The 24,200-nt window shown below is 40.2% G+C and overlaps 1 protein-coding gene across 2 annotated transcripts in view; it reads right to left on the bottom strand.

Moving 5' to 3' along the window:
* CCDC93 (coiled-coil domain containing 93) overlaps window positions 1–24,200 on the bottom strand; it is a 63,180-nt gene that overhangs the window by 23,620 nt on the left and 15,360 nt on the right. The window contains exons 1-4 of one of the 2 annotated variants that reach the window (XM_057366523.1): window positions 7,088–7,237; window positions 5,943–6,056; window positions 4,161–4,255; window positions 1,848–1,959 (exon numbers count right to left, since the gene is read on the bottom strand). In XM_057366523.1, coding sequence (XP_057222506.1) covers window positions 1,848–1,959; window positions 4,161–4,255; window positions 5,943–6,056; window positions 7,088–7,129 — 363 coding nt within the window. In that variant the 5' untranslated portion in view covers window positions 7,130–7,237. Of the gene's footprint in view, window positions 1–1,847; window positions 1,960–4,160; window positions 4,256–5,942; window positions 6,057–7,087; window positions 7,238–24,200 lie in introns of those variants that run through there. The other variant, XM_057366524.1, reaches the window with a different exon arrangement.

Genomic DNA, 24,200 nt, shown 5'->3' with positions numbered 1-24,200 from the left:
CTGTGTACATACTTTTGCCCGTGATCATAAGCAGAATTTCCTGGGAAGAACAACAACATTTCTGCCCAACAGAATATTTGTCATATTTTTTTTTTTAAAGTTCTGCTACCCCCTATGGCAATGAGCCAACTCAGCCTAATTTCTTCCTGTAGAGAAGGATCTGTCTAAATTCTTGCACAATGCAAGGGCTAATGGGACACAATGCCAGGCTTAAGAGGAAGCTTTTGTATTATTTGGAAGCTGGTTTGAGATTTACAGATAACAAGTGGAATCCTGAGTTTAACACGGCATTGAATAAAATGCCATAATCAAATACATAATTACTACATAGGACTATGTAATCAGGATTTTCTAGCTTTTGCATGGTCTTTTTCAGAATACAGTATACTGGCGACACCAACAAGTTTTCTTGAAAGTCTGCCTTGGTTGTGATGAAATGAGGAACCTGCAGTATGTGGAACAKGCACAAATCACAGGGACCTGATGGAAAGTCAGAAATTTTTTAAAAAATATCCTCTTCGTTCAAAAAATTAGGCCCATCAAAAAAGGTTTTATCACCAAGTACAGGTCAGCTCTACCACCTACTGGCCAGCTACTAACACTGAGGATCACTTGGATTGGCTSTTGGAGAAACACAAAAGCAGATTTCCTCCCTGTTTAGAACTAATGTTTATCCTTTCCAGAGGTAAATCCCAAACTAGGATTTGGGATAAGGCAGGTGAGGGCAAAGAATGCCTAGTGCTATAGTTTTTACASCAGGAGGAATATTTTTCCTGTGAAAGAAGCCTTGTGTTAGATAAATGTGACCATTCATTGCCATCAAGTGACCAGGGCAAGAAACTCACCTGGGTTAAACTTCATTTTTTTTCTGGGGAGGAAATGAGAGTTCATAAACAAAAACTCACATTAGCAAGATACAAATGTTCCACCTTAGGCAGCATCATCACAGCTTGAAAGCTGTGTAGCAGTAGCACACACCACAGAATGTTCTGTGGGGCGTGCAGTTAAGTGTGGTTTTCCTCAACAGCCTCCTACTAGAAGATAACAGGAAAGAGCACCAGGAATTTTTCCACACTTTTTACACCCTGAAATTTAGATTCAATTCTTACTTCCTAAGGTAAGGAGATATTTAATGGAAAAGAAGCTTGCTCAACAGTCTTAATTTTCTCTATCTGTCAAAGATATGCTTCTGTGTGTGGATGAAAGGAAAATAAAAAAATGATAACAACATGCCAAGGATTCTCAAAATACCATAGGTAACTGGAACACATCAAGTGTTAGCTTAAATCTCAATAAACTTGAGAACTATGCACATGGTGATTTAGCAGTGCTCAACAAACACACAGTAAGACATCACTTCTCAGAGCAGTTTTTAAGTTATATGAAATAAGGATGAATTATGCTTAGAGAAATGACCCCAGTGGCTTTTGCCTTACTCATATCCTTCTGACTCAAGGTCCATCTGCATAATTTACTCCATAAGCTTAAACACAGACTGTAAGGTATTTGTTCTATTTCCTAGTCTGGCAAAGTACACTATCAAATTCCACAATAAGATTAAWCTTTGGTTTCTTTAAGGAGGCATTCCACAACAGGCACAATCTGATTCCATTTCAAAGAATTTAGTGTTCGTTTTGTTAACTTTCTAAATGTGGATCAAACAACACTTAAAAATTCTATCATCCAYGATGTCACTCCATTCTTTAAAAACATTAAGCTACATCTCTGTGACTATTTATTCCAAAGTTAAATAAAGAGCCAAAAAATAATTCAAAGCTTTGTTAAATTTTTTATGCAGGTTTTATGGACTTTTTCAGCAAAGTATCAACACACCATRAAATTATTACCTGTACAACAGGAAATATATGAATGAAATCCAGTCCCTGGATCTGATGTGGTTCCAAACGATGAGGACACTTCATTTTTGGTAATACTGACACGATTTTTTCAGTTAAGGCACTATATAAAAGAACAAAACAAAAGATGTATTTTTTGCAACAATTTTCTTTTGCAAATGACAATTTATTTTTGCAAACAAACTAAGAACAGTTGCATTAAGTAAGCGATACATGCTCCAAGAAAGTCTGGAATCAAATGTAAGGACTTTAAAATTTATTTAGCAGAACTCCCAAAATATATCTTGAAGTTACTCCTGAAACTTTATTAATTTAAGTACATACTGCACCGAAATGCTAAATACACAATACACTTCGCATACTTTTCAAGTGACTAACATTGAATTTGCTGGCAGCAATCTCATTCTAGAGCTCAGTAAGAGCTGGTTAAGTGAAAGGATTACCCTGCCACAAGGGATCTATTTGCAAGAAATTCATCCTGTTTCCACTGAATACTTAATTTTAAGGCAAGAATTTTTTTTGCTGTCAATGTTGTCAAGTACACTTTTAAAGCAGGTGTCACCACTGCAGATGAAAACTTTACTAGGAAAACCAAAGATATTTCCCCATGAAGTAAAAACAATTAACTGGTCAGTACTGACCTCCATGATATTTAGAACTGTCCAAATGGACAACTAATATCCTGGAAGAACAAAAGAGGATCAAGAGACATGAAACAGTGACCAAAATTTGGCTATAGAGCCTGAAACTTTACTCTTCCTAAAGGCAAGTGAAACACAATCAAAGCAAATGCAATTAAAACAAAAACTATTTATTCAATAGATGCAAGATCCTCTCCTCGTGTTTATTTCTGCTCAGCCATTAAATAACAGGACACCCTTACAATGCYTTTGGAATAATACTGAGAAAACACAGTTTAACTTCTCCTTATCTTGAGAACATCACAGAAGCCCTGAGCCTCTACCAAGACAAACATTACACGGACATCAAAACARCCCATGTTCATGTGATTCTGAACACTTTAGATTTACAAATAAATCATTGTTGCTCTTTTCAGAGAGGAGCCTGGTTTTTGTTTTGCCASTTTTGCATCCACTCAGCTGGAAAAAATAACAGAACGTTTTGGGAACAACTTAACTATTTCCTACCCTGTTCTTAAGGATAACAAAGATAAAAAACTRCCACCACCGTCTTCATTCATCTTCACTCCTAGTCTCTACTTAATTCTTTGCCCTCAGCAATGTTTTATATAGTTAGTTACCTATCATGATTTGAGTGTGCCCAAATGCAATTGCAATACCTACAAATATTTATTGTTAAAAACCTTGCCAATGCTCTATTACTTTCATGAAAACAAGACAGAAAGATGATCTTTTTAGTYGCACTGAGTAACAAGCCTCTTCATGCCACTGTAACTTGTCAGGCCTATCTTATTTCCTGCAAAATTTTATTATGGCTCTTTTATCACTGATACACATAAAGAAATAATGGAGTTTAGAATGTGTTCCCTTTCCCAGCATAAACAATGTTTATAACCTCCCTACTACAGGAATTAGCTGGCTTATGAGMAAATTCCAGGCATTAGAAATGAATCAAAATGTTCTCATTGGGTTACTCTGAGGAAGGAAATCCTCCTCCTCAGTATGGGGCAGGTAACTATTTTGGCAACAGTGACATGCTTTAAATTCTGTTTGCTGATGCTTACAATTCCAACCCAGAACCATAAAATGGAGTCAGAGGTTATTTACACAGCAGAACTGCAGACACAGGGAACTCAGGGAAGGTCTTCCAATATTGTGCTCCAGYTCCAGCAGCGTGGTCTCCCCCTGCCCTTTGCTTTGGCCTCTGCATCATCCCCTTGTGCCAGCACAAGCATCTGTGCAGCTGTGCAGAGAACTGGATCCAGGAATTCATTCATGTTAAAACTATTCTCTTTTTTGTTTTCTTTTGGKTTTTTTGGGGGTATTTTTGGGTACGTTTTAATCTGGATCAGTTCCCAATTCAGTTCAGTGTGGAGCCACATAAATGCTTTCAGTGTTTAGCAGGATATAAGAACATGGCAGCCTAGTGGGAATAGCCCTGCCATTTTTGAAATAGGCTTTTTTCTGGTTTTGGAGTTTGTGGAACTACAGTCTGAGAAACCCAGAAGACTGTGCAATATTTTGTAAACAGGCGGTCCTGAAAARCAGGAAACTTGAACTAAAACTCTTTCTTAGAAGCAGAAAAATAGCAGGAAACTTCCCCACTCACTTTTTATTTTCTAAGAAGAAGAAAAATCCCCCCCTTGCTATTTAATCAACTTACATTTTTTGACCAATAGTAGAGTTTTCCTGAAATAATAAATCCACGTCGATATCAAAGCTGCAGGTAGTGATACACCACGTCATGCCTCCCACCACCTGGCAAAGGAGCAGAAGCACAATCAGGGCCATTTTAAACTAAAGAGGTAAACCCAAATGCATCTTCGAGGCTTTATTTCTTTTAGAAACTACATCTCAATAATCTCTCCATCCTCAGTGTCCTCTCTGCTCTAAAACAGATTGAAATAGATAGCACAATCATACAATTCTGAATACAACACACATGTACAAGAAGACAGAAACCAACCCAGGAGTTCTAAATTCCTTAGTTTTATATATTAGCTTTGAAACAGCTCTCAGATTAAAAAAGGAAAAAAAAAAACAAAACCCAAAACCAAAAAAAGCAATAGATAAAACACAACAATATGTTAAAAGTCATGACCTCTAAAAAGTGACTATATCAAAATGTTATCTAGGATCATAATTACTGCATTCATATATTTGCCTTTGTGTATACATATTTACTACTATTACTTCTTGCTTGCTGATGCATGCAACACAAAGTGCTAGACTATATCAGCACAGCAACGGAAAWCCCCAGCTCTGCAGAAATCTCTATTTCAGGCCCTATTTTGACACRTACTTAGGCATATTTAAACTCCCAAGCCATTTCATCAACTTTACATAAATATTTAAAGACATTCTTGCATAAACATGTGGAAGATAACCTAAATGTAGGCAAAGGCAAAAAAACAGAGAAAGGGATTAAAATGTGGAGCAACTTGCCAACAGCGTGCAGCAAATTAGGAACTTTGGCTTCTTACAAGGTTTCTAACACATCACCCCCTCACGCTCCTGTAAGTGATAACCTACATATCCTTTTTGCATTAGCAGCATGATAATTTTCACTAGCAATGCTCTTTTCAGTGAGGTTGGGCATTGTCATTAAATGGTAACTTTGCAATTGTATTTTAGTAAGTATAAGTGATTTCTACAAATAAATGCAACAATGTTACATCCTAAGGCAGTCTCCTTGAAACGGCTCTGTCTGCGAGCCCAGACTCCTGAGCAGCTACTGTTAGCAATACCAAGGAGTTTGAATAAAATTGAATTGCAAAGCAAGGCTGTGCTATGATCAAAGAGAGAGCAAAAAACAGAAGATTCCATTTCAAGGCTGCTGTAGCTCTGTGTTTTCAAACCTCAGTTCAAGAATTTCTCACAGAGTCAGCACTAAAACAATTCAGAAATCTCTCTTCAACCTGAACTTTGCTCACTGTCAGCATCACACACTTCCTGCCTAGGACAATGAAAGGTTAACAAATATGACATTCTAAAGATACGTAAAAACAGCCCCAAAATAATCTCACCAGGCTAACTAGTCCATTCGTACACAGACACTTCCTCATTTCTCATCAATGTTGTTTTCAAAATTACCATATTATCTCCACGTATCCAGTCTTTCTAGCTATTCTTACTGCTGTTGAGARAGGAAAATTCCTTGTGCACAACTCTAAGACAGGCCATAACACCCACCAAAGAAAAGGAGACAGCAGTTAGCTTTCATCCAATTGTCTCCTYTGAAACAGGCCTTGCTGCACAAAATTGCATGACTGAGGAGGCCCTGTATGTCTAAAATTAGGTCATTTACAGAATTATTCATACAGGGAAGCCTCATAGGTTGCAAATGTCTTTTATAAAGTCACCTGGAATTGCTAAACAAAGTGGCAAAACATATAAGCCTTGTATACTTAAAAAAAGGGGTTTAAAAGTATTGTACTGGCCTCACCTTGTCAAAGGGTGATAACCCCTTGATTCTTGCTCGAAAATACCCAGCAGCCACCAATAGTTCCAAAATTTCAGTCAGCTTGATGTTTTGTTCCTCATCTTCTCTCGTTTCAACCTGACAAACAAACAACACTAATTCAGCATTTCTCATTCATTTGAGGAACAAACACTTGCCAAACCTARTCTTAGCACAGACCACATATCAGGGAAAACCTGCCTTCCATTAGCAATTTGCCTGTTAATTTGAAAGACCTTAAAGAAACAGGTAACACATTCTAACATGGATTTAGCATCACATATTTTCACCCAGTTAAATACTTTAATCTGCTTTTGGTGTTCAAACTCCTGGTCAACTGCTTGCCTCCAGCTAGTGAGAYGGTCCTATTGCCATAAGCCAGTTAATTTATTCTCCATTTCGCACATTTCTTTCAATTTYAGGGTTCATAAAATCACACGCCTCAATTTAACCTCTATCCCAGCCGAAACCAGGACACGCTTCTATAATCCTTCTACAAAAGCAGGAGAAGACATTCACATGGAATTCCACTTTTTTGAGCAATGCCTTTTCAAAAGCACAGCAGTAACAAAAGTAAACTGTGACTGGCAGCCCGGACAGCCTCGGTGCTCCGAAGCCTCACCAGCACAGCCAGCCCATCCCAGAGCTTTTGTCCCCACCTTACAGGACTCAACCCCACAATCAGAACATACATGATTTCCTAGAGGCACAGAGCTCCCAAACACCTCGGCCCTAGGCCGGAGAGACGGTAAAAGGGCTCCAGGTCTCCCTGGGKGCTGCAGGGACCCACCTGCACACCCTCCCCACCTCCGATCCTTTGGGCACTCTCCTCCTTTCCTCTCCCTCCCACGGGAACCCGACGAGTGCGGCTCGCAGATGGGACACGGGCAGGCGATGGTGCACCGAAGGTGACCCGCACAGCGCTGCCGGCAGCCCCACAGGCCTCCCCGCGCCCCCCGCGCCCAGCCCGCTGCGCGGCACCGACCCCGCGCTCCCGGCGAGGGCCGGGAAGGAGGGCAAGGAGCAGGCGGAGATCCCGGGGACGCCGGTGCAGCGGGGCCGGAGGAACAGCGGCCGCGCCTCGGCAGCGCCCGGGGAACGGGGGGCTGGGAGAGACGCGGCTCCGGTACCTCCTGCGGGGCCTGGCGCTCCTGTCCCCGCGGGACCCCCATCGCCCTCCGCCGCCGGCCGCGCCGCTGTCACGTCCGCTCCCCGCCGCCGCAGCGCCCCGGCGAAGGGGTGTTCCCGGCCGGCGGCTGCCGGGTTCCCCCGCCCCCGCTCAATGGTTCGCCCGCACCCTCCTTGCGTACAAGCGCATCCGGGCCGTGCCATTCGCGGCCGAGGGGGTGCGGGGGAAGGAGGGCGGCGGCTCATGTGACTGACGGACTGCGCGGAGCGCAACGGCCGCGGCCCCGCCCGCCAGCTGCGCCCTTGGGGGCGCCCCCGGGTGCCCCCGTGCCCGCGGCCCCTCAGAGCGCGGCTCCTCCCCTGCGCCGCGCTGCCCTTCGYCCGCCGCTCCTTTCTGCTTTTTTCCCTTCTGCAAGGGGTCCTGAGGCCTCCCGCCAGCATGGAGGACAAGTTACTGAGTGCTCTGTGATTGCGAAGCGTCTCACGGCCGCTCCTGCCCCGCAGGGCGCTGACACTTCTCGTTGCCAGCCTTGTTTCCCTTGGTGACCTGACAGCTGAAGTGGGGTTTAATTGTGTTTTTTTCCCCCCTGCACACAAGTCACAGAATCACTTAGGSTGGAATCACAGAATCAGTTAGGTTGGAAAGGACCTTTGAGATCATCGGGTCCAACACTGAACAACACCATGTTAACTAGACCATGGCACCAAGTGCCMTTTCCAGGCTTTCCTTCAGGTGACTCCATCAYTTCCCTGGGCAGTYCCTTCCACTAYCTAGTCACACTTTCTGTGAAGAAAKTTTTGCYAATACCCAACCTAAACCACCCCTGGCACAGCTTAAGACTATGTCCTCTCATTCTGTCACTTGCCTGGAGCAGAGCCTGGCCACCCCCTGGCTGCACCCTCCTGTMAYGGAGTTACAGAAGGTGAAAAGGTCACACCTGARCRTGCTCCAGGCTAAACAGCCCTGCTMCCTCAGCTGCTGCTTATCAGWTTGTGCTCCAGTCCCAWRSCAAGGAAACCCTGCAATCTGTGCTGGCTCTGGACACATCGTGGGGCCATGTCTGAGCATCCCCTGGTGGGAAGGTGGGTACCAGGATGTGCTGGAGCGTGGCCTCCCGTGCTCACTTTGGCAGCACCAGACAAACCTTGCAAAGTGATGGGGAGTGTGCTGGGTTCTGGATGCTGTGCCAGGCACTGACTGGTTGCCAGCACATGTTGGATTAATGAATAAAATCACACCAATGCAGAGGGATTTGATGGGTGGAACAGCCTCGTAGCAAACCATGGCAACATTTCATGGGTAACATTCTTGKTGGCGACAGCTTCAGAAATATCTGATAGGAGTCTCTTTTCAMGTCTATCACAGGTGTTCTGTTTCCAGACTCACACAGAGCACTACAGAAAATGCTCTTATGGGATGTGGCTGGAAGCATCTCAAGAAGGCAAAGGAACAGGAGTGCAGTGCTCCCATCCTTTGGAGGGCAGCAGAGCATACGTGAGCCAGTCTGATGGCTGCTGACTCCTGACAGAGTGATCAAAACAACAACAGTAATAATAATAAAAGCAAAATAGGCCAGACCAGCTCAGGCCATGTRTTGGTGTAACCACTGGCCACATCATAATTAGAGAGAGTTGCAGAACACTGTTCCATAGCCCCAGGGGCTAATGTGGTCACCAGAGCAATATGGGCATTCTGCTTTTTGTCTGCAGAGAGCTGTGCAGCTCTAGGAAGCAGAGGAAGACTGAAGCCAGCAAAAAGCAGGGACAAAGAGAAGGGTTGAATCAACAGGAGAGTGTTAGGAAGGGATGTAGACAACCTTCAGGTGCAGCAGCAAGTGCAGGTTGTAAGGTAACTGCTGAAAATAAAGATCAACTTGAAAAAAAAAATCTTTCTGTGCCATGATGTGGTCATAAAATTCCTTTTCAAAGAAACACAATGATGAAAAAGGATAAACAAAAAGCCAAAGGTAGTATGAACTAGGGGCTTAAGTAGTAACTGAGTATCAAACAAGGGGAGGAACTAACCTACACTGGGAAACTGTACTATTTCTCTGGCTTTTTAAAGCACAGTAAAGCAAAGGAGGGAGACRGGGCTAATTAACTCCTATGAACTTTAAAACTCATGCAACTGGTCCTGAAAATCACAAAGCTGGCTTGGAATGATGTACTTACAGAAATGTAATAGGTTCTTTCAATTTGCTCTGTGTCTGTGAGACCACAAAGACTGGAAACATTTTTCTCCTTTATAGGCTGGAATTTTCCATCATCTGGTATGTAGTTAGGAAAGAAAAAGTGAAGTCATAAAAATATAAAAATCTATGTCCATTACAACTCATCTTTGATCACTTGAACCTCAATTAAAATGCTTTGCAAAGGCATTGCTTCCCAACACCTAATTGTAATGCAAATTCACTCAGTTATTCTGACAGAGCTGTTGTGCCCTATGACATTTGGATAACCRATCTTCTAAATACCAGTTAGGTTTAAAAACAGTACCAAGAGCAGTACCATCCAAAACAGAAAAACCTTTCTTTCTTCAGATTTTCAGATTTTMTGCTTGCAAATCTCTACTAGATTGAATTTAAGCTTGGTTTTCCACTTCCCTACTTTATTTTGATCCGTGAAGGTATGTGAGCGCTGGCTCTCAGTGCAGCTGCTTTCAACAATCCTTTCTTAATTTTTCTATTCATTAATCTTGATCCCACAAAGCTGAGCTATAGAGCTTCCACCTTTTTTATATAGCCATGAGATTCATTTGGCTGTTCAGGCTGGACTTGTGACAAATCAAACTCAGTCACCACTGAAAATGTAGCAATAGGTCTCACTGTATCTTTTAGCTCATATTTGTTTCTTCTTGTAATAAGAGWAAGAACGTGAAATGGAGTTGTAACAGCAACAGAAAGGCTTCCACTCTTTGTAGGGCAGACACAGTCAGATAAACAAAGTAACTTAAGTAACTTTCCAATGCTCTCTCGGCCGAGAAGGCCTAAAAGAGTTGTGTTTCCATTCTGCATGATAGATAAAACAAACCAGTGGACAGATCTCAGAGTAAATGGAAAGAATCTCAGGAATTGCATTGGGCTGTGGACTTTGGTACTGCATCTTCCCAGTTGGATTCCTGCTTACAAGAGAAACTGAAGCCACCTGTAGGGAACGAAACCCAAGCCTTCCAAACTCACTATCAGATTTTACATTGTTTTCTGTGGCTCATACTGCAATACTGATGGCCATAGCACTAGTATCTTCCTCTGCATGCATTTATTCTTCCTTTAATTTGTTGTCTTGGTTGTATCCCATGTACTTACAGTTATTCAGTTCCCCTTCATCTATTTCCTGAGATGTACTAGGCATAGGGAACCATTCAGTGGGCAGTTGCAAATTCCCAATCRTCATCAGTGGAAGTGACACTGTGCACTGTGAAATGAAAAATCACAGACCTGTTACAGTAGCCACTGTGTTAGGGGCTGCAGCAGACCATTGCATCCCATCAAACTGGCTGATATTCTTTGCCAGGTATTGTTCCCTTTCAGCACTCAGATATAACAGTAAATAGTGTTATTTTAAACATCCTCACTCTTTACCCATGGGTGACATTTAGAAGGTCCAGTCCAGCCAAGGTCTTGTTCAGTCTCTCTTCTGAACAATTCCTATTTCCAGCACTTAATAGTTTAAAACATACAGGCAAACAAGACATTTTCTTCTTGAAAATTATGTTTGTGTAATTTTTAATATTATTTTGTAAGATGGGCAATATTTACATGAACATTTTTAGCTCACTTACCAARCAGCTCATCCCAACCAAACCCAAGGCAAACACAGGTCAGTTTGGTTTGCAAGTAGCAAATAATTTTGAGTATTTCAATTTTTGAGAGGCTTGATTTTCAGAGAGTGCTACTGTGCCCTCTTTGAAAATCGGGCTGCTGAGGAGCTTCTCTGTTTCTGTGTGGGTACACATTGCAARGTCCACATAAGGACAGGCACAACACGTCTTGACACAGAGTAGTCACCAACAGAGAGTTTTGTTTAGGACAGTGCCTTTACACATCTTCTCAAGTCTCTGGTCATCTGCAGCTGTTATGCTCAAAAGAAATCTCCAGGAGAATGAAGTGGGTCTTTCTAACTCACGTATCATCCATGGAAAAACTAATTAAGTCTGATTCACTGAGCMTTGACCTGAGAAGGAACAAACAAAATGAGAACCTTTGCCCTATAAGTGCATCACAAGTGTCATTGATTTGAGCCAGGATATTAAATTTCAGATCACAGCTCTGTGATGCTCACACAGTGAAGMATGTTTTGGCTTATTTTTATATTTAGACTGAGCAAATCTGATACAAAATTGTTGGAAAACAAAAAGCCCAGGAACTTATACTTGTGAAAGGTAAAACATATCTACTAGTAAGATTTAGCTGATGTTCAAAGAACAGAAGAGTACAGGTAATTGGATATAATTGGATAATACTTACAATTGACTTACAAATCCTTACAAAGGGGCATAGAGGTGCATATTTTCCCTGTGTCATCTCTAGGCAAAATATATGGATTTCGACTTTACCTTCTACATGCCATAATACTATGACACATCCTTCACTTAAAATAGTTATAAGAATGAACAGTTAATTTCCCAATGGAGTGAGATAGACTGAAGCAGCAACATACTTCTCACAGGTACACCTCACTCCCAAGAGAATGATGATCTAAGATGGAGGAGGTTTTTATGTTTTTCTTCTTCCATGTTGATTTTATGCAAGAGAATTGAAAAGGCAGAGAAGTGGTAAGAGGAGCAAGATAAAACATCAGTGATGTAGAGGTAAAAAAGAGAGAAATGTAGAGATTGAAGGTGAGGACTGGAAGTGTAACCTTGGAGAGAGCTTAGCAAAAAGGAAAATAGCCTGCAGGGGAAAAAAAGAGCTGTGTAGTGTCTGGGTAGATATCCAGTTTAACTTGAGTAACTTATACATCTGTGAATTCTGAAATGAAACAGTCCCACCAAGCAATGGCTTTTAGGAATTTTAGCCTGACTGCAATATAACCATAAATGACAAGTAAACTTTGCTACCATTCACTACTATTCCCTCCATTTTCAGACTGCTTCTAAGCAGGGGATTCTGGCATAACCCAAAACTGCCAGTAGAACCGAGWGTCTTTRAGAATCAAAGCSTGCTTACTCTCAGACAGCCGCTTTRACAAATGGCAGAAGAGCACCCTCTGGTGACATCAGGCACATYGCTGTATTCTGCTGCCGGTAGGAAACATTCCTGGAGTACAGGCTGTGTTCTGGAAAGCCTGCCTCGATGTAGTTTAATATGTTTTAATTCATTATTCTGTTATATGTAAGTAGTACAAGAGTGAGCACCCGGAAAAAAAATCCGGGCTGACAGTGACCTTATTTCTCCTGTCYCTTAAATCACCGAGTTCTTGTAATTTGAATCAAACATTTTCTGAATTGTTCTGAGACATTTTTTAGGAGGTTTTGGAGCAGATTTAATGGGCACCATGAAATGCAGTCCCAAGTTTTATTGCACTGGACAGTTCAAGGCTTTTCAGTGTGTGATCCAAGTATTTTCTTACAGTGTTCAAGAAACTTGGCTGAGCTGTCTTTTCARAGATTTTCTTTTTCCACAGAAGCAATTATTAAGAAAAATGAATCACCTTTTGATGTTCTAGCTATTCAGGGGTAAGGGAAAAGGATGGATCTTAACCTAACTATTATTTGCAAATAATAGCTAATTTCTGCACAAATTGAACCCAAATATGCTAACAAATAAAATACATGATTTTTCTGAATAGGTTCTTCTTCACAATGATGATGGAACCCATTTCATTAAAATTCAATGGCAAGCTAATGTGAGTTTYGTTAGGAATTAATAAAAGCAGCTAGTGCTTATAATAATAAATTTTGAAAATACTTCCTGGAATTTTAGTCTGCAAAGAACTGGTTTTCTAAGGCTGGGGTTTGTGCAGACTGATTCTCTCACACTTCAAAAGATGTGAAAAGCCCCTAAACATCAGGTAACCTTGCCAAAAACTAGGTAAAGATAAAGAATATTGAAACCATGAAAGTTCTTAACTGCACTTAAGTAAATAATTCATGAAAAAAATGGYCATGTAATTACCAAACAATTTTTTAGTTTATCATATTAACCTGGTCCACCTACTATTGATTTAATATTTTATTTAGTAAGATAATACAGCAATACATCTCCAAATTGTGAAGATAATAATAAGAATGTCACCTAGCATAAAACTGACTAGCATGTCTGAATAAGTCARCACAGAGCATATCATGAATACCAGAAAGAAAAGTGATATGCTGTGTTTCCTCCCAGCATCTCACAGCAGTGGGCTGATAAATCTTCATTCAGCCAGTGATGCCACCTAGAAATGTTAAGTTTGTGTCCATGTTGAACGTGCTGTAGGTTTTAGAGTTATTAAACAATGAATATTAAAAATTCAGCCTCCATAAATAATGTAATCAACTTAAATCAGGTAATTYAATATATCTACATCATATATCAACATGAAGGGTTTTCTATCTGATTTTTGGAGGCTTTTCACCCTTGGAGATTTTTTTTTCCTCCCAGCAACCAAAATGAAGAAAACCTTTGTTTCTTAATTAAAACAGACTTCCACCTAATCCCTTGATTCTGGGAGCTGGGCTATTAACAAACATCAATATTGCAAGGCTCATAATAAAAATAATGAGAATWGTCAATGGCTTATTATGCAACTTCACGTTCTTCATGCAAGGCCACTCAGGAAAAAGATTTACCTCTAASATTGTTGACATTTTTCTTATCAATCACCTCAAAAGCAGCAGTATGGCTGACTCTAGTGACTATGTTGGATTCTTTTATAGTTCAAGGCTAATGAAGTCTTTTGTTGTAGAATTCTCCTAGCAATTTCTCCACTGTCTCCAGTAGTTCATATCCTTGTGATTTTGAAAGGCTGGAAGTAATATATTTGGAGTTGTATGCTTGTCCCCAAAGCATGCCCTCTTATCAGGGACTATGCCTTCTAGAAACAGACAGTTGAAAAGGCTACTTTGCAACTTCCATGACTTTTGAAATTAGGAGGAAAGTTCCTACAGGTACACAAACACCTSGGATATGCCATATGCTGTCCAATGTAGTTTGTTTGGAATGGCTATTAAAATCACGGCTCATTCACAAAGCAAGTGTTAAAAACTCCAGCAAGCTCTGCTTCCTGTTGCTACTGCCTTCTTCCTTGGGATCAATGTTAGTTTTACTTTTAGAAATAGATGTGGAGCCACATCCTATCTCTTCAATCCRCCTCTATGGAGGGAAAATAACCTCTTCCAGCTTTCCATCTCTTGGCCTTGCTCTGACASCTTCCCATACCCCAGGCTGTGATGCCCTGTGGTTGTGGAGATGTGTTGCTTCTCTTATTCAGACTTTTTGTAAGCTAAAAAGCCATGCTATGAAACTCATCATTTCCTACAGACAGACTCAGCAGAAATTACTTCCTTCCACTTTGGGAAGCCTGAGGCTGGTGGGAAGCTGAGCAGTGAGGACAGTGCAATGCCATAACTGGAGCCATGTGGAGCAGAAATGACTGAACCCAGGAGCTGCTTCTCGGGCAGAGATGCAGTTGGCCCCCATTAATTCAGGGACTATAACTTCCACCAAGAAAATAATTAACCTTTTACCTTGCCTACTGTTCTACTGAGCTTAAAGCCACTTCCCTGTCTTCATCTCTTCTGGTGAAAATGTCTCCCAGTACCCTTTCTATTACAGATTTAAAGAAAAATCTGACAATGCATTTTCTTTTTTTGTCAGTCTTTGCTTCCCTAACTGGCTGTCTTCTAGTCAATCCATCTCCTGTACTCTTCCCTTTGTATAGCCAAAAAAAATCCTGCAATTTTTGATTTAGAAAGTAGAATGAATYCAATGCGTATGCTCTATCAGAACATCACATCAGGATTTGCCTGCCTTTATTTCTAGAAATGTCTGTGAAGTGAAGCAGCATGTTTCACAGTGGCTTAGAGAAAACAGCTCTGTGCTGAACTGTGAGAGACAGAAAAGCCAAGCCTGCTTTCAGGAAGACAAAGTGAACTGGRAGTTCCAAAGTCAGAAGACAAGCAGCAGCTCTCATGCCAGGCAGTAAGTCAGAACTACCATGTACCAGTAATTTTCCATGAACTTKCCAACAGGCAGAATTTCAAATGTTGAGCCAGTTCTGAAGGGACTTTAGCTTATGAAAGTCTGCTTCCACAAATGTTGGATAGTTGTGCAGAAGAGTGGATATTCTCAAGAGAACATCTACTTGTTCCATAGGAGAGACTGAGGAAACAAACAAGTGTATGGTGAAAAGGTTAGAGTCAGAACAAGTATTTTAAGCATTTTTGTGGAGAAATACAACATAAAGCAAAAAAAGCAACATTTCTGGCCTTYGACCATGGTCAAAAAAAGCCCAACTTTTTTCCAAAGTATTTTACTTAGCTCTTCCATTATCAGAGTCTTTTGTTCCAGRTCTCAAACTGAGGTTTTTCAGAGGATCTGGACATGAGTTTGACTGTTACTTCATTGTGCCCAGAATGACACTTCTGTGCTAACAGGTTACCAAATGCTGGACAAGAACTTTTCATACGTATCTTGCTATCCTCAGGGATGTCGTTCTGCTAAAGAACTGGCCCCCACCTTGGTGTTCCTTTCTGATGCTTCTTCACTGAACTTCATAATAAATACCCTCCATTTATAAGGCCAAATAAGATTTTTTTTAACTGCCAGTTCTGCACTTTACACAGCATCTGAAAGCTGAACTACATTTTTCCTGCCATATAGTTCATAACTTAGCTTTAATGGCTACAGACATTCTGAGATCAGGACCAAAATGCAATTTTATTGTTAGGGCMTAAGTTGACATAGACTGTATCTTGCTTTTTCTACAGCTGTACTGATTATCAGGCCTTCTGGTAATTAAAAAAAAAAATAAACCAGACAAGCCAGGTTCCCTTCCTCAACAGCAGATGGCAGTGAAGTTAAACAAATGAGTGGAAATAAGTCAAGAAAATATGTTTTGCCTGGTGGATGGTGGTGCTGCAGATAGCTCAGAGAGCTTCGTGCATATTCAGACAGTGCAAGGTTCACTTTCAATCCAGAGATCTCCTGTGGCACATTCAGGAGACAGAAAATATTAATTCTTCCATAGCTGTGTGCCCAAGTCGTGTATTTTGTTTGTGATGTCTTTGATGACAGAAACAGTASAACAAATAGAATCCATCTTTTATACACTTAAGATCTATGCATAGCTGAACACATGAGGATGGAGTTCAGTTTCAAGTGAATAACTTTTATTCTTTATCACGTGTCTTGTGCTTCCTCTGAGAAAATGAACATACATCACCAGGGATTGTTTTAAAACTTTTATATTGCCAATTATTTTTTTGCTGGCAAAAAAACTGTGTGAAAGAGTTTCAAGGTAACAAGAAGGTGGCAGGATGGGAGAGGGGGTTGTTTGTTTTCCAGTTCCCATCAGGTAAATGATGGAGATCTCAGTASAGATATTTGATTTCAACTACTAAGTTCCTTGCCTAAAGTGAAAAAGGGATGAAAAGATAATAGGGATATCTACGTAATGTCAATAACAGCTTAGTCCTATGGCAGTGTCATGAAAAAAACCTGCTAATGTTACCTGTGATTTCCAGTCAGAGCATCTATTTCCTTCCATCAAACAGAGCATCTATTTCCYTTATTTACTGCTCAGTGCTTGATCCACCTGAAGAAACCCAGCAGGACTCTCCCTCCCTCACATACAAGGTAATCACTCAGTGCTGCAGAATTAGGCAAAACTCTGAGCAGTGCCTTGAATATGTGCCTTGAAGGCCCAGAGCTTCATTYCAAAACCCCTCAAGACAAAGCAAGCTCTGAAGACTCAGCTGTTATCAGTGCTGATCTGCGTATCCCTACTTCGACAGCAGGAGGAGAGGAACCAGAGAACCTTTCTTGCCCTGCTCTTTTGGACCTTTAGTGCTCTGCAACACAGACTTGGCCTCTGCATCCTGTTCTTAAGAGARTGCCAAGCCAGTGGGACTTCTCAGAGAAGATAGGACTGCTCCCAGGAGTTTGATTGCTCTAATCGTAGCCTCCATAACTACCTATTCTCTTTTCAAGCTCATATTTACACATCCTATAGTCTCAATATGCTTTTAATCTTCGTGTTGGATTAAAACCTTTAGTTAAAAAATTCACATGACACTCCAGCAGACATATTTATAACAAGCAGGGCACAGGTCTCAATCACTTRTGAAGAAGCAGCCTTTCTTAATCTGTCAGTCAATCCATGTACAAAATGCACGGAGCATCAATTTCTTTTTAGGTTATTCACTGTGACTTAYGTATCTGCCAATAAATCTAAAATACAGGTCAAAGAATATGTAGCTCAAGTAAATCTATAAATGTAGCAGAAAAGCTTCACTAACTACCTCAGATTGCCAAAGCTGAGGTCATTTCCTTGTTGTGAAAAATACTGAGTCCATAAATTATTTTTATCACCTCTGGGGCAATGCAAACAGTTTCCCACAGATGCTGAAAGTATGATATGTTTTTTATTTAATATCAGAACACCACTTTTACACAGCTCTTAAAATACGAGGTCCAAGTTTCTGCTTGTGCTTTAAGGCCCCAATTCAGCAACATATTAAAACAGATGCTTCAGGCCCTGACATTAAACACGTGCCAAGGTGCTTTGTTGCATAGTCACAAATTGCTGAATTGAAGTCTAAAGACCAAACCTTTTCCCCATGAAACTCTGTATTTACCTTCCATTTTTCCTTCACGGAGAAGAAAACAAGGTATTTATTCAAACATAATATACATAAACATTCAAAAAGGCTTATCTTTCAGGGATCATTGGGTGAGCCACAGCTCTGGAAGTAAACCTTGGACAAAAATTGATATAGAATTTTTTACAACAGTTGAACTTAAGATTTAGCTAAAGCTTTTTTTCACAGAGGAAATAAAAATTCTTTGAACATGTGAAGACATAAGCATGAATGGTGAATGTCCTACAGAGAACTTTGGAGAAAACACCACTGAATTAACTTACAGTACATTTGTTAAACATGAGCAGCTCTAATAATGACATTTCATTTAACAATGCCCTTTGTCTTTTCAGTTCATCAGTTACCTATTTCAGTAATGAACTGCAGTCATACCATTCTGATTTTCTCCTAATGTAAAGGCTGAGATCACTTCACTTCCAGTGAAGCGTGATGCTATTATTCTGTTTGTGGCTTAGGAAAAAAGCTATAGAATATATCACAATTGTAATTGGCTAACAAATATTAAAGTCTTTGATCAGTAAGGATACCAATAACTTTATTTAGTTATTAATGGAAACAAGTAAAATTTTAAAAAAAAAAGTACAGAAGTGGTTAAAAAAGCTCAGGATATCTATTTCATGAGCAGAGGAGTATTCAACTGGGAAAAAATGAGCTACGCATTAAACGTTATTTTAATTTTTTATCAAGAATTCATGCATAGAACTTAACAGCAGCATTTTCAGGAAGGATGGACATTCTCAGTTGCAAAAATAAACCAGAGTTGCCTGCCCTATTTAAGAAGGATTTTCTAAAGAACTAGAAGTCAGATTAAGTGGATAATATCCCCACTTTGCACTATGTAAACATAAGAGAGATAAAAAATATCACAGGTCTACTTGATATGATCCATAKGTCTTACAAGGGGTAATGAAGCTTACTTTCACTCATTTGCCTTCCTCTTTTTTGRATTTCTTAGATTTCAAAAGCTTTTTCATTGCCTTTCTAGCTGCAAGAGAGATATTTTAAGCAGGCTGCTGTTTTCACTTTTCTATTCACCATGATCCATGATCCATTCAAAATATTTTCAGAGCTCACCAAAAACATTTAATTAGCAGAGAGTGGTGTCCAGCATTTCATAATCTTTTCCCAACTGAACCAAATCTGCACAATTTACAATAGATCTTTGGAAAACTGCTTTTTACTGTGTGCTGCATCTATAGATCTCTCTCAATTACCCACAGTAAATTTAGGCATTGTACAAGAGCAAATTTTACAGTCCATGAAGAGATGAAGTGAAATCTAGATGAAATTCATTGTGACAGATTCTCAGTTAGTGCCCTGATGTGTCTGTATTACAGAAGATAGACATTCTATTAGCATGGAAGCTCCCATAATGGACTGTGAATCATTTCAGGTAATAGAGATGCCAACTGGAATGACTGAAAAGCACTATTGAATTCCATTAGAGCTCTTTGTTTTTAAATCAGTCATTTCTTTGTGAATATCCAACTATATACTTCTTGACCTTAGCTGCGAGTAATAATTGTGAACTAATATTACAAAACATTAATCTGAGTTACTGTTCAATTAATGTTTCTTTGAGGGTTATTTTTATGCTGCAAATGTGAAGGAGACTGTGGCTTGTATTACAAATATGTATTTGGACTTGAGCTAGTGCAGAATGCAATTTTCAGTTATATTTCTGTCTCCACTGTATTCAGTCTCATCTCATTAGCTGTAAAAAGACTTGGGTATTGGCTTTTCTTTTTCCATGTCATCCTACCAGAATAAAATAACYATAATCAACAAATCTATAAAGATAAACATTTTTATAAGAGATGCCACAAATMGTCTTCTTTCATTTAGGTGCTTGGTTAATTATCAGCAAAATAACTAACACCATATCCTGTTACCCAAACAGCCCCACCTTATCTATCAATCATGTATGATTTATCAGACTTGATAATTGCTTGGATAATTAAAACAGAATTTAGGTTTATTCAGTRTGCTGAAACCTCAGAAATGCCTGCATAATTGCCATTTGTGTAGTAGATGAAGTTATGAATAATTCTTTTTCACATAAATATGAAGGCTGGATTGCAGGCAGCACAATTTCCTCAACCATAGCTATTAATGCAGATATTATGTCATACAAGTGCTATGGCATTGTCAACAAGTTAACTATATGTATGTAGTTAAAGTAATTAAAACGCACATCCATGAAAATAAGGGGAAAATCTGTGCCTTTGTTTGTAGGTACTGCATGCTTCTCTCGTGAAGAAGTGCAGAAGGAGAATGAAGGAAAATTAGTCTACTCGGTACAGCAGCAACCAGATTTGAATCTCTGTAATATTCACACATAAATCCTYTGGGAAGTCTTTAAAGAGAGTAGGTTCTGTATCTTCTGTCTACGATCATCTATTTTCACATCAGAATGAGCAACATTATCCTTATATACCAGAGTTTCTGTGTCTACAGCTTGAAAATGAGCCTCTCCTTAATGTTGTAATGACAGGTGTAAGATTAACTTTGTTAGGTGTCTAGCCACTCATGCAAACTAAATTAAATTAATGGAACAAATTTCTCTCATAATTAAGATAAAAATTCATGTCAGCTGTAACCTTGCTGTACACTAATTATATACAAATGATTTATCATCTGCTTCGCCCAGAATATTAATCCTCAACTCATTGATAACTGCAGCCAGTGTTAAGAGATGAGAGTTGATTAACTATGACAGATTGGGCAACCACAGTACCAAGTGCCTGMACAACCAGTGAAACCAATAATATTCAAATAGCACTTCTTATTTAAAAATGCATTCCCATGGAAACAGATGCATGTTTAATGAGGGATACGGAGATTATTTCAATAACGACTGATATTGGAAGAGTGGGCAGAACTAATCAATAATAATTAAGTGCTTAGCCTGGATAAGATACGGTTTTATAAAGCAGGTTATGTACACATTAGTGAGGTACTAGTTCAGGCCATGTTACATATAATGTCTTCATGTATTGCTGTTGGTTATTTATTTTCCTAGTGAAGCAGATATTGCATCGTTTAGAGATGCTTAAAAGTCTACAGTCTACTCTTGGCTCCCACCAGCTCCAATAAAAAGAAGAAACTGATGCCACCAACAATCCTTTGAAARTCGACTCCAGCAGTAATTTTGTTTAGGGGAAATTTCTTTATGAAAATGTCATTCTACAAAATGTAACCCAACTGACAAAAAAAAACCAAAAAAACCCTAAACAATACTTGAAGCATCATCTGTTCAGCAGGACACTCATTCACCTCTTGAAATATGATGCTATATTTTTGCTTTAARTGAAAATTCTTAAAACCAACTTGTAAACTTTCAAAAAGTTATTACTTTTTAGTAGGTSATACGTATTTTGGGGAAGATTGTTAGTTAATAATGTATCCTTTATTGAAAAAAAAGAATAAAAAACCTTCAGACATCTTGAAGATTTTCAAGTTAGGGCTTGGTCCTTTTTAGTAGTAATTCTGTCTCCCAAGGACAGCTTTTTTAAACTAATTGCTCATTGAGGCTCCAAGAATCCCTGTCAGAAAGAAGAAAAAAAMCAGTCTTGTTCCTAGGCACTAATAAGGCACAACCAGCCAGCTGGATGAACTAAGTAATATTGCTGTAAATTAATTACTTTCATGAAATGCTGGTGTGTTCTGAAGACAAGTTATGTGTGAGAAGGAAACTTAAATAGTAATACAAAACTGAAGACAATTACAAAATCGACACAGAGTGTGAACCTGTTATTCCCAGTGGCCATGTGGGACAAGCTCTGCGTGGTGCAGGGATGGACAGCGTGGTCTGCAGGAATGCAGTGAAGGCAGAGCTGGAGACATTCCCCAGAGCTGCCCTCCTGCCCAGGCACTGCAGACACAGCTCAGGCTTTCTGTTCACAGGCTGGGTCGACTCTGACATGAAGGAGTAAAATCCACAATATTGGCTCCTATCCTATGGYTGCTCGGTGCTTGGGTTTATGAGAGCCAAGTTTCTCAGTCTGCTCATTCTTAGTATGGGGACACCAATTCCTTTGGAACTGGAATGGCCCWTTTCACATGGGATACACCAGGATTATGTCTTAAATGAGAATTTGAGGCCTTTCTTCCACTCCCATGTAGCCTAACAGCCACTCAGCATCTGAGTGAACACAGGTAGATCCAAAGCTTGGCTTGGATAAAAGTTTGAGCTCCTACTGGAGCTGTAAAGCTACTGGGACTGTAAAGCCAGCTGAATGCCAGCCCATGGCAGGAACGGGCGGGACACAGCAGATGGTGAGGTGCTGCAGGTTTGTCTGTGCTCTGTGGTGACATTGCAGGCTGGTACCGAGCACACAATCCAAGTTGGCCTCTAGAAACACCCAGCATTGCTCCCAGCTGAGCTTCAGCTGCCAGGAGAACCAAAACACCAGAGCCCAGCCATCCTGGCATCAATAGTCCCAACATGTGGATATAGACTCAGCCTTTCAAAGAGTATTTGAATCACCGGCCTAGGAAGCAAATATTCTATTTCATTATAATGGTCCTTTKCAACCTCCCATCCCATGAGGGACTTTATTTTTTTTACATTTGTCTTACGTGCTTCAAAAGAAATTAAACTTCCACTTAAATGAAAAAGAAAATGTGAACTTTATGGGAAATAAAAATTGAAACATTCCTTTCTCTACATTTCTAGCTATTTCAGGGCTAATTGCCTTTGAATTTGTAAATGCAGATAATGAGAAGAATCCTATGTATATGGAATTGAAGMGAATATATGCAGAGCAAGTCAAGTACTTGATATCCAATTTAACTTGGAGTTGGATATCAACTTTAAATAAGCATAAAGCCCTTAAGTTTTTTCATCATCTTATCCCTAGGGGATACGTATCTGCTATGAACCTAATCAACTACAGAACATCATAGATCCTCTGCACCAAGGCTAATAAATGAACATTCCCGTGGTGGAACAGAGATGGATCATCAGCACTGCAGGTCCGGTGGGGTGACCAGACACTGCCCCACACACTTGTATAAAAATTCAGTTGATGTAAAAGTTTRTGTGTAAACCGCCTTTCAGGTCTTTGGGATCACCACACAAAAGCAAATCTGTAGTAGAAAATCTTTACCATGAAAGCATAGAAGAAATTTCTCATGAAAAATTACCTTTCTGAGCAATTGTAGTGACATGAAACCTTCACCTTCCAATGCTGACATTTAGTAAGGACATGAACCAGACCACGTCCACTCCAAAGCCACAGCAGAAAAGGCTGTGCTGCAGCTTTGAGGATCACCCTTCCCAGCAAAGCAAGCAGCAGTTCCCATCAATGGTTCCATCCAACACTGTGGTCCTACTGTGAGTAGGATGATGTTCTGCTCTGGTGGCTGGAGTAAATAGCTCCCTGTCTTTCCAGAGCATACAACAGTTAGTGGATCAGTTTCAAGGGAACCGCCAGTGTGGAAGTCAGTGGCACTCTTTGCTTGAGAAAAAAAGTAAACTGGAAAGAAAGCACTAACTGGAGAGAAGGCATGTGGTCAYTTAGCATATCTTTTCTAGCAGAAGCTTGGCACAAACATTTGGCAGTGAGGGTGTTTAAATGTAGCTCACTAGGAATGGATCTATACTGATTAGTGCTACTTTGGCTAATTGCTGGAGGTAGGAACTAGAAACCTCCTGGTAGCCTTCATTGCCAGCTTGAGCTACAGCTGACAGACCTAAATTCTGGGGATACTGATCCAMATGACAGCACACCACCTTCAGTACAGCTCCTCCCATTTAACAGGCACAACGAGAAGCAGATGCAAAAATGGAGAGTGTCCTTGTCCTAAATCTCTTTGGCACACTGAATTACTGTGATCACCTTCTGCCCTTTCACTCAAGAGTAAGAAGTGGGATTACGCCGCCTTCCCCAGCAGTATCACTTCATTCCATTGATCAGGCTCTGCAAACAATGCAATTATCTCAGAGGGGAATGCAGTAAGCCCTAGTTTTGCTACTTCCACTTATTACTGAGGAGCATCAAACTACCCAGCCATTTTCCTGCAGCCATCTTTAAAAAAGGCAATGATCTCAATGTGCTGCTAACCTAATGAGGGCTGTGTGTGACAGAGCCGTAGATACATTTTCTCACTAGCCTAATGAGCAAAGTGACAGACAGTGAAACAGTTCACACTTGAGTAATTTTCTAGTCATCAGCAACTGCACAGTGTTCATGGGAGCAGAAGCCAGAGAGGGGACGAAGAGCTATACAATAAATACACACTGGCTCYATTGGCCAGAATAAGTTATCACCAGGATAGAGGTCTTGGGGCAAACTCCCTTAGGAAAT

This window comes from Malurus melanocephalus, unplaced genomic scaffold (assembly GCF_030028575.1).
Source record: "Malurus melanocephalus ecotype Western Australia unplaced genomic scaffold, MMel_1.1 scaffold_67, whole genome shotgun sequence".
In the NCBI taxonomy this organism is placed as follows: domain Eukaryota; kingdom Metazoa; phylum Chordata; class Aves; order Passeriformes; family Maluridae; genus Malurus; species Malurus melanocephalus.
This window is presented reverse-complemented; position numbering and strand designations above follow the sequence as displayed.